The sequence below is a fragment of the Pyrgilauda ruficollis genome, unplaced genomic scaffold (assembly GCF_017590135.1).
Source record: "Pyrgilauda ruficollis isolate IOZ18807 unplaced genomic scaffold, ASM1759013v1 scaffold6, whole genome shotgun sequence".
NCBI lineage: Eukaryota > Metazoa > Chordata > Aves > Passeriformes > Passeridae > Pyrgilauda > Pyrgilauda ruficollis.
Genome location: NW_024527710.1, coordinates 17,886,370 through 17,896,905, shown reverse-complemented (window position 1 = coordinate 17,896,905; position 10,536 = coordinate 17,886,370). Strand labels below are relative to the sequence as shown.

General features: G+C 49.2%; 1 protein-coding gene across 1 annotated transcript in view; it reads right to left on the bottom strand.

The window, feature by feature from the left end:
• Positions 1–2,154: 2,154 nt before the first annotated feature.
• Positions 2,155–10,536, bottom strand: part of CACHD1 (cache domain containing 1) — a 91,242-nt gene continuing 82,860 nt past the window's right edge. Inside the window, exons 22-28 of the mRNA XM_041483210.1 lie at positions 9,887–9,973; positions 9,615–9,731; positions 8,688–8,839; positions 8,085–8,246; positions 7,063–7,140; positions 6,158–6,259; positions 2,155–4,286 (exon numbers count right to left, since the gene is read on the bottom strand). Of these exons, the coding sequence (XP_041339144.1) occupies positions 4,048–4,286; positions 6,158–6,259; positions 7,063–7,140; positions 8,085–8,246; positions 8,688–8,839; positions 9,615–9,731; positions 9,887–9,973 (937 nt within the window). The 3' untranslated portion in view covers positions 2,155–4,047. The remainder of the gene's footprint in view (positions 4,287–6,157; positions 6,260–7,062; positions 7,141–8,084; positions 8,247–8,687; positions 8,840–9,614; positions 9,732–9,886; positions 9,974–10,536) is intronic.

Sequence of the window (10,536 nt, the reverse complement as noted above, 5' to 3'; positions counted from 1 at the left end):
AGCCCTTCTAGGCCAAGGTCCTTCCGTGCTCAGCGCAGAGCACAAAGCACAAAATCATCACCTCTCATCAGCCCAAGGGCTGCCAGGCAGGAATATGAAATATTCCGTGGCACTGATGGTCCTTTTTCCCTCTTAGGCTCCCTGGCAAAGGGGGGTTTGTACAGCAAAACAATCCAATGGCTCCCGAGTTAACTGCTGCAGGAATTAATATTCCAAACATCACTGACAGCCCAGAGCAGGCTCCTTTGAAAACCCCAGCCATAGCTGGGAATCTCTTTTACAAACAACTGAAACGGGCAGCCAAGAGCTGGGAACGCTGCAAATTCGTCTTGGAACTCACCAACAGCCTTTTGGATTACCTGCACTCTCTTGGATCCAGACTTTTGCATCCTAGTTTTTTCTCCTTTTCCATATTTGCTGCCAGCTTACTCCCGCAGTTTTTCCTCTGACAAATCCACTTTCTGTGCTCTTGCCCATTTCTGGGTCACTTGACAGAATAAAGCCTTTGAGAGATCTCCCTTTGCCCAGTTATAGTCACAAGTCCTGCTGCATGTGAACGTCTCCTGAATTCCCATCCATCCTCCCTTCCCTGCCCTTGCCAAGGGCAAGGATAAAGATAATATTTCATGGCTTAAGTGGCTTTATAAAATGTACACGGGTAAACTGTACCAGGCTTTGCAAATCCCACTTTTTAGCCAGGCAATAACATAAATAAATTAAAAAAAAAAAATCTTAGTGTATTTTCAATCAATATATTCTGCCCAAAGAAATGCTTCTCCATGATTCCTTGGATATAGGAAAATCCATACACTTAGCAGATCTCAAACACTCCAAGCATCGAGTCAATTTAAAATTCATGAACAAAAATTAAAGGCAATGCTCATTTTCACTTTAAAAGAACCTTTCTTTTGTTGTTGGGAGAATGAACGAAAACCTATAGGAAATTAACCCAACTAAGTTGGGAAAATGAAATAAGTGGAAAATTAATGGCCATAAAGTCTTATCAGTTCTGGGGAAGGAGGATCCAGGGTTTAACTGCTGCTTTTATGATCTTGCTCCTCAGTCAATACAGTAAAACAATGCTGGGGAGGAAAGGCCATGGCAGAACTCAGGCAATAAAAGTGAAGAGCTCTCCTGCAGCTCCTTGTAAAGCCCAATCACATCCATTATCAGCAGTGCATCCCCTTTACTCCTGCTGGGACAAGGTCAGTGCCAGCACTGGAAGCTGGGATTTGGCACACCTGGAAATCAGAGTTTTCCCTGTAATTATTTTTACCAGCACGAGCTCGGGCTCTTCCCATCACTTCAAGTTAAGCAGGGCTGTGCAGACCCCTCAAATCAAGAACCATTTGTTCAGAGCAAACCAGGAAGAAGAAAAAAGATCCAAGAAGAAAAGAGATGAAGCAGCAGCGAGGAGAAGCTCTTGAAAAGCTTTTAAGGCAAAAGCAAAAGGGGTTTGATTGTTGGACTTCCAAGAGCTGTTCCAAGAGGTTCTGGAAGCTCCCGTGTTCCTGGCAGAGCTGCAAGAGAACCCTGCAAGGACCTTCTGCTGGCAGGGAAGGTGAGGAACCACCTAAAAACCTCTCTCCTGAAGTAATATTGTAGTTCAACCTGATGACTTTTTCCAATGGACGTGGCTATTAAAGATATTTCTGATCCATTTTATCCAAAATGATTTGTCCCACAGTATCCAGGCACCAGCATGACTTTGGATTCCAAACTGGAAATGAATCCCAGCCTGGTTGATACCCAGGGCATCAGCTGCAGAGCTCTGAGAGCACAAAGCAGAGGCTCAGTGGATTCCTGCACTGCCTGCTCAGCAAAAAGCCTCCACCAAATCCTGCACAAACACAGCACAACAGCAAATCCAGAGCCACTGAGGAGAGGATCAGGAAAATAAAACCCTTAAATTATTTGCTTTGGTGACTCTAAGCAGTGGCTGACCACTTCCAGAAACAGTAATTTCACAAATAATGACCAACCAGCTAAAAAAAGGCTTTAAAACTTCCATCAATACTGTCATTTATATATAAAGTTTAGCTTTCTCAAGGCTGTTGATAAAACTGGAGCAACTGGAGTGAATTTTCAGTCCTGTTCAGCCAGAGAAGGAAACTGAGGCAGAATCATTTCAGTGCAGCCACTCCTCCACAGATCTACACTTATATACAGTTTATTTCACTAGAGATTTTAATTTTATACATAGTATAAAGGGATATCCTGGTATCACACATAGAGTTATTTTACTGTACTGTTTAAGAACCCATTTTTTACATAATACAGTATTAAGTACCATATTAATTAAAACAAGTGATTTTTTAAAAAAAACTACATATAAATGGATGTTTACCATATGCACAGTGCAAGAACTGCTTGATAGCATAGTAATCACAAAATGTGAATCTAAAATACAACACTGTGATTGAAAACATATTGATAATTATGATGCCCTTTGTTGTAGACATTGATTAATCTCTGTTTGAATTACCAAGCAAGGTTAAAATTCCAGACAAACAGCAGCAGCTTCTCATTATGGTTTCAAGGTTTCTTCCACAGTACCCAAGTTTTACAAAACACTGGTTTATCCCTACTTGTGGTCCAAGGAAACAGAAGAATGGCACAGATTCCATTTGGGATTATCTGGTAACTAATGCTAAAGAAATTCTTTATTACTTCCACACAGGAATCCTTTAAGGATGAGCGAAGAGATGAAGATGGAGAAGTTTCTGGGCAGATTCTGGGTAGAATTCTCTGAATTTTAATAACGGAGTACAGGATTTCTCCTCTGCAGACAGGAAGACAATACTGGAATAGAAATCAGGCTGTAATATTTACAGGAAACAAGTGTGGAAAAGAAAGCAATCCTAATGTAAACACCGAGGCAGAGAGGGCTTCTTCATTTTCCCTTTGCAGAGTGGGGCACTGGATGAAGGTCAGCTCCCAAGGAACAGCTGTTTTCCTGGGAAGAGCCCCTTCCCCAGCACAGAATGCACGTGGTACTCGTTGAGAATCCCTAACAGGTTTTCTCCCCTCCCTCCCCCCAAAGTTTCAAGTTCAATAAATAGTAGAAAAATAATCCTTTACTTAAAAATCTTGAGATGCATTGTCCCAGGTCCCGCAGAGCAACGTGGGCACAGGGAGCCCTCCACCTGCAGAGAAGCCAGCAGCTTTCCTGCTCTGTCTGGCACTTCTGGGCTCTCCAGCTGCAGATTCCTGCTCTTCCAGTTAAGGAAACCAAATCATCTCTGGCTCTTTAAGCTCTCTCTCTGCTCTTGGCTCAGCACAACAAACTCCAGCTGCTGGATAAACTCCCATCCCTGTTCCTGGAGGTCTAACGTGCCTCCTGCTCCATTTTTCTCCATGTTTTGGCAGGTCCATTCATCAAGCACGTTTGCAGGCCAGAGCCAACCTTCCATTTGTAAAAATGCAAAGCTCTGATGCCTCAGTTTGGTGGGGAAACCTGTGAGGTTGTCCCTGGGGAGCAGCACAGTCCCCATGGCTCTGGAGTGGCATCTGTGGTGTCCTCAGTGCACGGTGCCAGCAGCCTGCAGGTGGTGGCCGTGGTGTCCTCAGTGCCACAGCCTGCAGGTGGTGGCCATGGTGTTCTCAGTGCCACAGCCTGCAGGAGGTGGTTGTGGTGTCCTCAGTGCCACAGCCTGCAGGTGGTGGCCATGATGTCCTCAGTGCCACAGTCTGCAGGTGGTGGCCATGGTGTCCCCAGTGCCACAGCCTGCAGGTGGTGGCCGTGGTGTCCTCAGTGCCACAGCCTACAGGTGGTGGCCATGATGTCCTCAGTGCCACAGTCTGCAGGTGGTGGCCGTGTTGCCCTCAGTGCCACAGCCTGCAGGTGGTGGCCGTGGTGTCCCCAGTGCCACAGCCTGCAGATGGTGGCTGTGTTGTCCTCAGTGCCACAGCCTGCAGGTAGTGGCTGTGTTGTCCCCAGTGCCACAGCCTGCAGGAGGTGGCCGTGGTGTCCTCAGTGCCACAACCTGCAGGAGGTGGCCGTGGTGTCCTCAGTACCACAACCTGCAGGTGGTGGCCGTGGTGTCCTCAGCACTCGGCATCCACGGTGTGCACGGTGACAGCGGCCTGCAGGTGGTGGCTGTGGTGCAGGGTGGGGTGGTGCAGCCGGTAGTGGTGGAATTTGTGGCTCAGCAGCGCTGCCGTCTGCGGGGGCGTGTCCAGCTCCAGGTCCTCGTCGTGGGTCCCCACGTCCACGCCGGCCGAGAGGGGGTCGTTATTGCAGGGGGGGTTCTCGCTGTCCTCCTGGGGGCTCATCGTGCTGTAGCCTGGCAATGAACAGCAGCAGTGAGCACAGCAAGGCTGGATGCTCAGAATTCCCAGGGCTGGCTGGGTACTCTTTGTGGAATCAACACAGGGTGCTTAGAGAGGGAACAAAACTGTTTTCTTACTAGAACAAACCCCAACAGACTCATCCTCTTCTCTAAGTGTATAACAGATCCCTTTCCCTGCCACTCAGAATTCCCAGGGCTGGCTGGGCACCTTCATGGAATCACAGAGTGCTTAGAGAGGGTGTAAAACAATTTTTTTAACAGAACAAACCCCAGCGAACTCATCCTCCCCTGACAGTCCATACTGGATCCCTTTCCCTGCCATCACCTTTGGTTCAAAGCTTTGGGGACCTGTGGTTTGTGCCACCCCAAACAGTAACAGCACCCACGTGGTCAACAGTTTGTAACAACAGAATTGCTGGCACTGATTTCAAACCAAAACATAAAAAATACCACCCCCAAAAAATCTGTTAAGATATAACCTGGATTTATCCAAATCAGCTGTTACCACCCAGACCAGGCTGCAGGGCAAACAACTCTCTCTCAGCATTTCTAAATACAAAACCAAATGAAATTTAAAAGGAAGAAGCTCTTGCTTGAATTGGAAATAAATCTTTCTCAAAAAACAAGGACTAAAGGCTGAGGAAGCACTGGTGCTCCTGAGCATCTCACTCAGGTTTTCAGCTGGAGACACCTAAAAGGAGGGTGGTAAAAATAGCAGCTGAGTCCCCAAAGCTGCCTCCCATTTCCCATGCTCTGAGTCATGGCTTGGAGCTGGCATGGAGGAATTGGGGAAGAAGCCTGGGCAGCCCTTTGAAGAAGATGGAATTACAGAAACTAAAAATAGCAGTGCACATTCCAGATGGAGGTAGACAGCTCCCCTGCTAACCCAGGATGACTAAAAGATGGGAAGGATTTGCTGGGACTGCAAGAAAAGGAGCAAAGGGAGCATTAATCTGGCAAATCTGCCTCAGCACAGGTAATCTCAGCCCAAATCCAGGGTAATTCCTCCTAGAGCAAGATTGTCTAGGAGACATCTGTTCATCCACGTTCCAAGGCTTTGGCCTTTGGGTTTCCTGTCCCAATTCCATTAGTGCAACCAGAGTCTTAGTGCTGGGCCAGGTCTGTTGGAAGGTCCTCAGCCTTGCAGAGCTGACAGCTTGCAGACTGCCTTGTCTAGCCCTACTCTTCCTCATTTCCTAATAAATTAAGCCTCTTCATGGGTCAACAGCATTACACCCTTCTAGCAGCTTTCCAGATTTAAGAAGATTTAGTCTCAGGGCAGGGGAGACACATCCCAATCCCCTGAGCCTAATGGTGCCCAGCATTTGCTTAAAGGTGCTGGATGATCACCAGAATGGTTTGGGTTGGAAGGGCCAATAAAGATGATCCCATCTCACCCCTGCCATGGCAGGGACACATTCCACTATCCCAGGGTGCTCCAAATCCCATCCAGCCTGGTCTTGGACACTGCCAGGGATCCAGGAGCTCTCTGGGCAGAACAATTCCTTCCTAACCTCTGATCTAATCCCACTCCCTTTCAGTGTGAAGCCATTCCCCTCGTCCTGTCCCTCCAGTTCCCTCAGGGGGAAGAACCTTCCCCTGATCTCCAGCCCAACCCTGCCCTGGCACAGCTCCGGCCATTCCCTGGTCCTGTCCCTGTCCCAGGGGGCACAGAGCAGAGCTGCCCCTCGGGAGGACGCTGAGGACCCCCGTGAGATCTCCCGCAGAACAAACCAAGCCAGAACTGTCCAACAGCAAAGCCAGAAGGAGCAAAGCATTTAGTCAGGCTTTGCTTCTGCACAGAGCCAGCCTCCTGAGGGAAAAAAGCCCCCAGTCCCCGGGGGCAGGGAGGGCCCAGCACTCACCGTGGTCGCTCTCGGTGCCCGAGCGGCCCCAGTAGCGGCGGCGGCGCTCGGGGCTGTGCGCGTGGCGCTCGATGACGGCCGCGATGAACCGCGTGTTGCTGACTGCGACAGACAAAGACAGCTCAGAGCACAGCCACAGCCTGCAGCCCCGCTGCTGCACGGGGCACTGCCCAGCCACTGAGCTGGGCTTTACACGGTCAGCATCCAGCCAGGCGCCTTCACCTGGGCTGAGGGTCCCGTGGCAACAGTGTAAGGACTCCAAAGGAAATGAAAAGGGACGTGGAGAGGCAGTAGGTGCAAGCCACGGAGCTCAGATATGCTTATTTTTCCATCTTTGATTGTTGACATGGCTTCAAATCTCGAATATTGTTTAGTGAGGGCCCAGAGCCAGGGATCCAGTCTGACCTGGAGCTCCCTGGAGTTTGGGTGCAGCAGCTCAACTTACAGCACACCAGGATCATGCAAAGTGCCATTTTTATTGGACGGCAGAGAACTGCAGGCACCCCAAATCAATGCAAAAAAGATTTACTGCCATGTTTGCTGACCATACTTGCCAGACTTGGCTTCTGCTTTCTAAGGCCAAATAAGGGGAAGGGTATTCCATACCCTGTGCTGTCACAGTGGCAAGTTTTAAGCTGATCAGAGCTGTTTCTGGAAGTGCTCATGACAAGAGGTTGTAAGGGGCAAAACTCCTCCACACCTAATGGAGAATTATCTTTTAAAAGTGAAAAATGTCATTTTTCAGCATGAGACTAAAGGTGCACTAGATGTCTGAATTAAAACATTGCTCTGTCATTTTCTACTGCTGATCAGCACAGGGCTTCCTCACATATTCAAATCTAGGGTGTTAAAAAACAAATGGCTGATTGAATCTCACAGTTTTTCCCAGTTTTTTTGGTACTTACTGATTCCTCTGTCTTCATGGCTGTCGTCGTCCCTCTCATCCCTGTCATTTTCCAGGTTGGACATACGCACTGACATTTCTACACAGAATTACAAACAGAAAACACAGCTGGTGAGAGAAAGGTTCTGCACCATCTGACTTCCAGCTGCCACCCCAGGAACAAGAGTGGAAGCACTTTGTGTTACTGGTCTGAGCTGGGGCTGCTCTTCTTCCAACGTGGGGCTGGGATAGCAGAAAATGCCTCATCCCACCTCCCCCTGAAAGGAACTCCTTAAAGTTCTGAAGGAACCGATTTACAACAGAGCTGGGAGATGATCAAATATAGAGGTAATTAGCTCTGATCATACTTAAATTCCCAGAATGGTTTGGGTTGGAAAGGGCCTTAGAAGCCCACCTTTTTCCAGTCCCTGCCACAGGCAGGGACACCTCCCACTATCCCAGGCTGCTCCAAGCTCTGTCCAGCTGGCCCGGAACACTTCCAGGGAGGTGTCCTCACCTCTGGATCTTTATCTTTGTACCAGTATCCCTTCTCCCAGCACAATTTTGCCTCTCAGACTTCAGTGGTTTCATCTCTCTATGCACAGACATTCCATGAACATCACATGGACCAGAATGAGGAAACACAAGTGAAAGAAGACACATGCCAAACCCAAGGCAAAAGGGGGTGAGAAGTGTGTCACTCCCAGCAGCTGCACAAAATAAACGCATGATGGATCTGCTGGGCCGAGCTGCAGAAAGCCGGGATTAGTGTCTGAGCTCTGGCAAAGCTTAGCTTATCTCCTTCTGGGTCTGGGCAGGCTCCTTGGGCAGCAGCAGCAGCTCTGGCTGTACCCAGGAGAGGGCAGCAGGACACAGCCCCTGCGCCAGGCTCGGCTCCCTGCAGCTCCAACACGGACTAAAACCGGGGAAACACTGCCACAAAACTGGGGTACAGCTTTGGGATTGCTTTTCCTTTGGGTTTAGTTGTGCTGCTGGGTTTTTTTTCATCCCCAGCCTGTTGCTGAGTCCCTGAGTCGAGCTCACCCTGTGCTGCCAGCGGGGACATGTGCTGGTGGCTGCGGCGGTGGATCTGGTGCCGGTACGCGTACACGGCCAGCACCAGCACCATGATGCAGCCCATGATGCCTCCAGCCACGGGGCCCACGGGGGCACTCTTGATCATGTTCAGGGTGATCACCTCATCTCCTGAAGCAAAAGGGACAAAGCAAAGGGAGAACAACACCGTAAATGCTTTGCAGGAAGGGTTAAACCAACATGGAACATGCAGGAGCTCTGCAAGGATTTCTGTGTGCCTGACTGTGCTCACTTGGAATAGGAGAAGGAACACAGAGAGGGTGCAGAAAGGGTTAAACCAACAATATGGAACATGGAGAAGCTCTGCAAGGATTTCTGTGTGCCTGACTGTGCTCACTTGGAATAGGAGAAGGAACTCAAGAGAGAAGACAGTTACACTCAGCTCCATATCAGCATTTTCCAGAAGGTGATATTCACCATGTCTTTGCTGCCTGGTGCACTCTTTATGCTGATTTAACACTGGCTAAGAGGTAAATGTTATGTGCAGAACCTGCTGCATGCTCTGGGACACAAACAGCTGAAGGCAGCACCTGCTCAGAAAGGCAGAGTTACCTATTGCTCCCAGGTCATCCACATAGGGGCTCTTGGCTCCCACGATGCCACCAAAGCATTCCTTCTGAGGGGCACAGTAGGACTTGTCCAGGTGAGTCTTCCCATCGCTGTCCACCATGCACCACTCGCAGTCCAGCACTCCAAAGCAATCCCTGCATGGCAACACCCAAGCAGGACATGGTTACTTTCCAGTTTAACACCTCTCCTTTGCAGAGCTCAGCCTGGGTTAGAGGAATGAGACAGGGGAGGCCAAAAACATCTGTAAACCCTCAAGTACGTGAGTGTAGCCAGAAAAAATTCCATGGAAGTGCTCAAGTACCACAAGGGAAGTTACACAGGGAAGCTGCATTTCCAGCATCCCTTTCCCAACTCTGTCTGCTTTGGTATTTTCCTGCACCACTCAGCCTGAGCAAAGGGAGAATCCTACTTGTAACTCCTCCAATTAGACATTTCTTGGTGTGGTGAAGTCTGGCTGCAGTTCCAGCCTTTCTCTGCAGCCTTTGGAAGAAGGAAGAAAGGATTTGGGCAGTCTGGTCAGAGCTTGGAGTGTTTTACCAATCTCAGGTCCCTGAAGACTGCTCACAATAAGCAAAAATGAGCCCTTAGTGCCAGGAGTAGAACCTCATTCTGGCATCATGCCCTTTTTTCCCCCTATATTTTTTTCTTCAAAACATTTAAATCAGAACTATTGCAGCCTTTGGAAGAAGGAAGAAAGGATTTGGGCAGTCTGGTCAGAGCTTGGAGTGTTTTACCAATCTCAGGTCCCTGAAGACTGCTCATAATGAGCAAAAATGAGCCCTCAGTGCCAGGACTAGAACCTCATTCTGGCATCATGCCCTTTTTTCCCTATACTTTTTTCTTCAAAACATTTAAAGCAGAACTACTTCCATTGGATTATTTCCCAAGGGGTGGGGAAGGCCACCTTACCCACTCTCTGTCCTCTGGTTGCACTGGGTGTTGATGCACTGGGGGAGTGCATCCTGCAGGCTGGGATCGATGGCCGTGAAAGTCATCGGCTCCTGGTGCACCTCACAGCTCGGATTCCTGCAGGGCAGCAAAGAACAGAGCACCCAAAGCACAATCCATTAAAAACATCTTTACCTCCTGCATGTCATCTGCTTCATTGTACTGAAAATTCTGCCTGTGGGATCTCAGCAGGACCAACAGGGAATTTGTTCCTGCCGTGTCCTGGCTCTCACCTGCTCTCGGCGTTGGTCAGGTTCCCAGTGCACTCGTTCACCTCCAGTGGGCACTCACAGGGACACTCACACTCATTCTGTTCCATCCTGCAGGGCAGAAAACACAGGGAAAACCCATCAGACACCTCTGGGATTTTAACCCCACGGTGGTGCAGCTCTGGAGCAGCAGTTCCCATGGAAAAGGCTGTGCAGTGACTCTGCTCCTTCCCCAGGAACAGGGATTGCTCTGTCCTGCATCAGGACTGAGGGGGATCCACCCCTGGAATTCCAAAAGCCAATTCCTCAGATTTGGCTGTAGGGATCTTTCCTGGCAGTGCCACAAACACCTCAGGATGGTGTGGGCAGAAACTCCTGGATCCCCCCAATCCATGTAAAATCATGGGAATTTCTATGCCATGGGAATTTCTGTACCTCCTTCACAGTAACTGCTCTTGAGCCACTGGATCTCTCAGTGTCTTTCAGCATTACCTACCTGAACTCCCCTGAGTTAAACTCTCTGACAACCTGGCATACCCTGCACCTCTTACAGGGAGCACAGGCAGAGCAACTCTTTATTTTCCCTGATCTCATGCTGAATCAACTGATGAACTCACTGTGCTCTCTAAACCTCAGACCAGGGATGAGGACAGGAGTGTCCCAGCCCAGCCAGC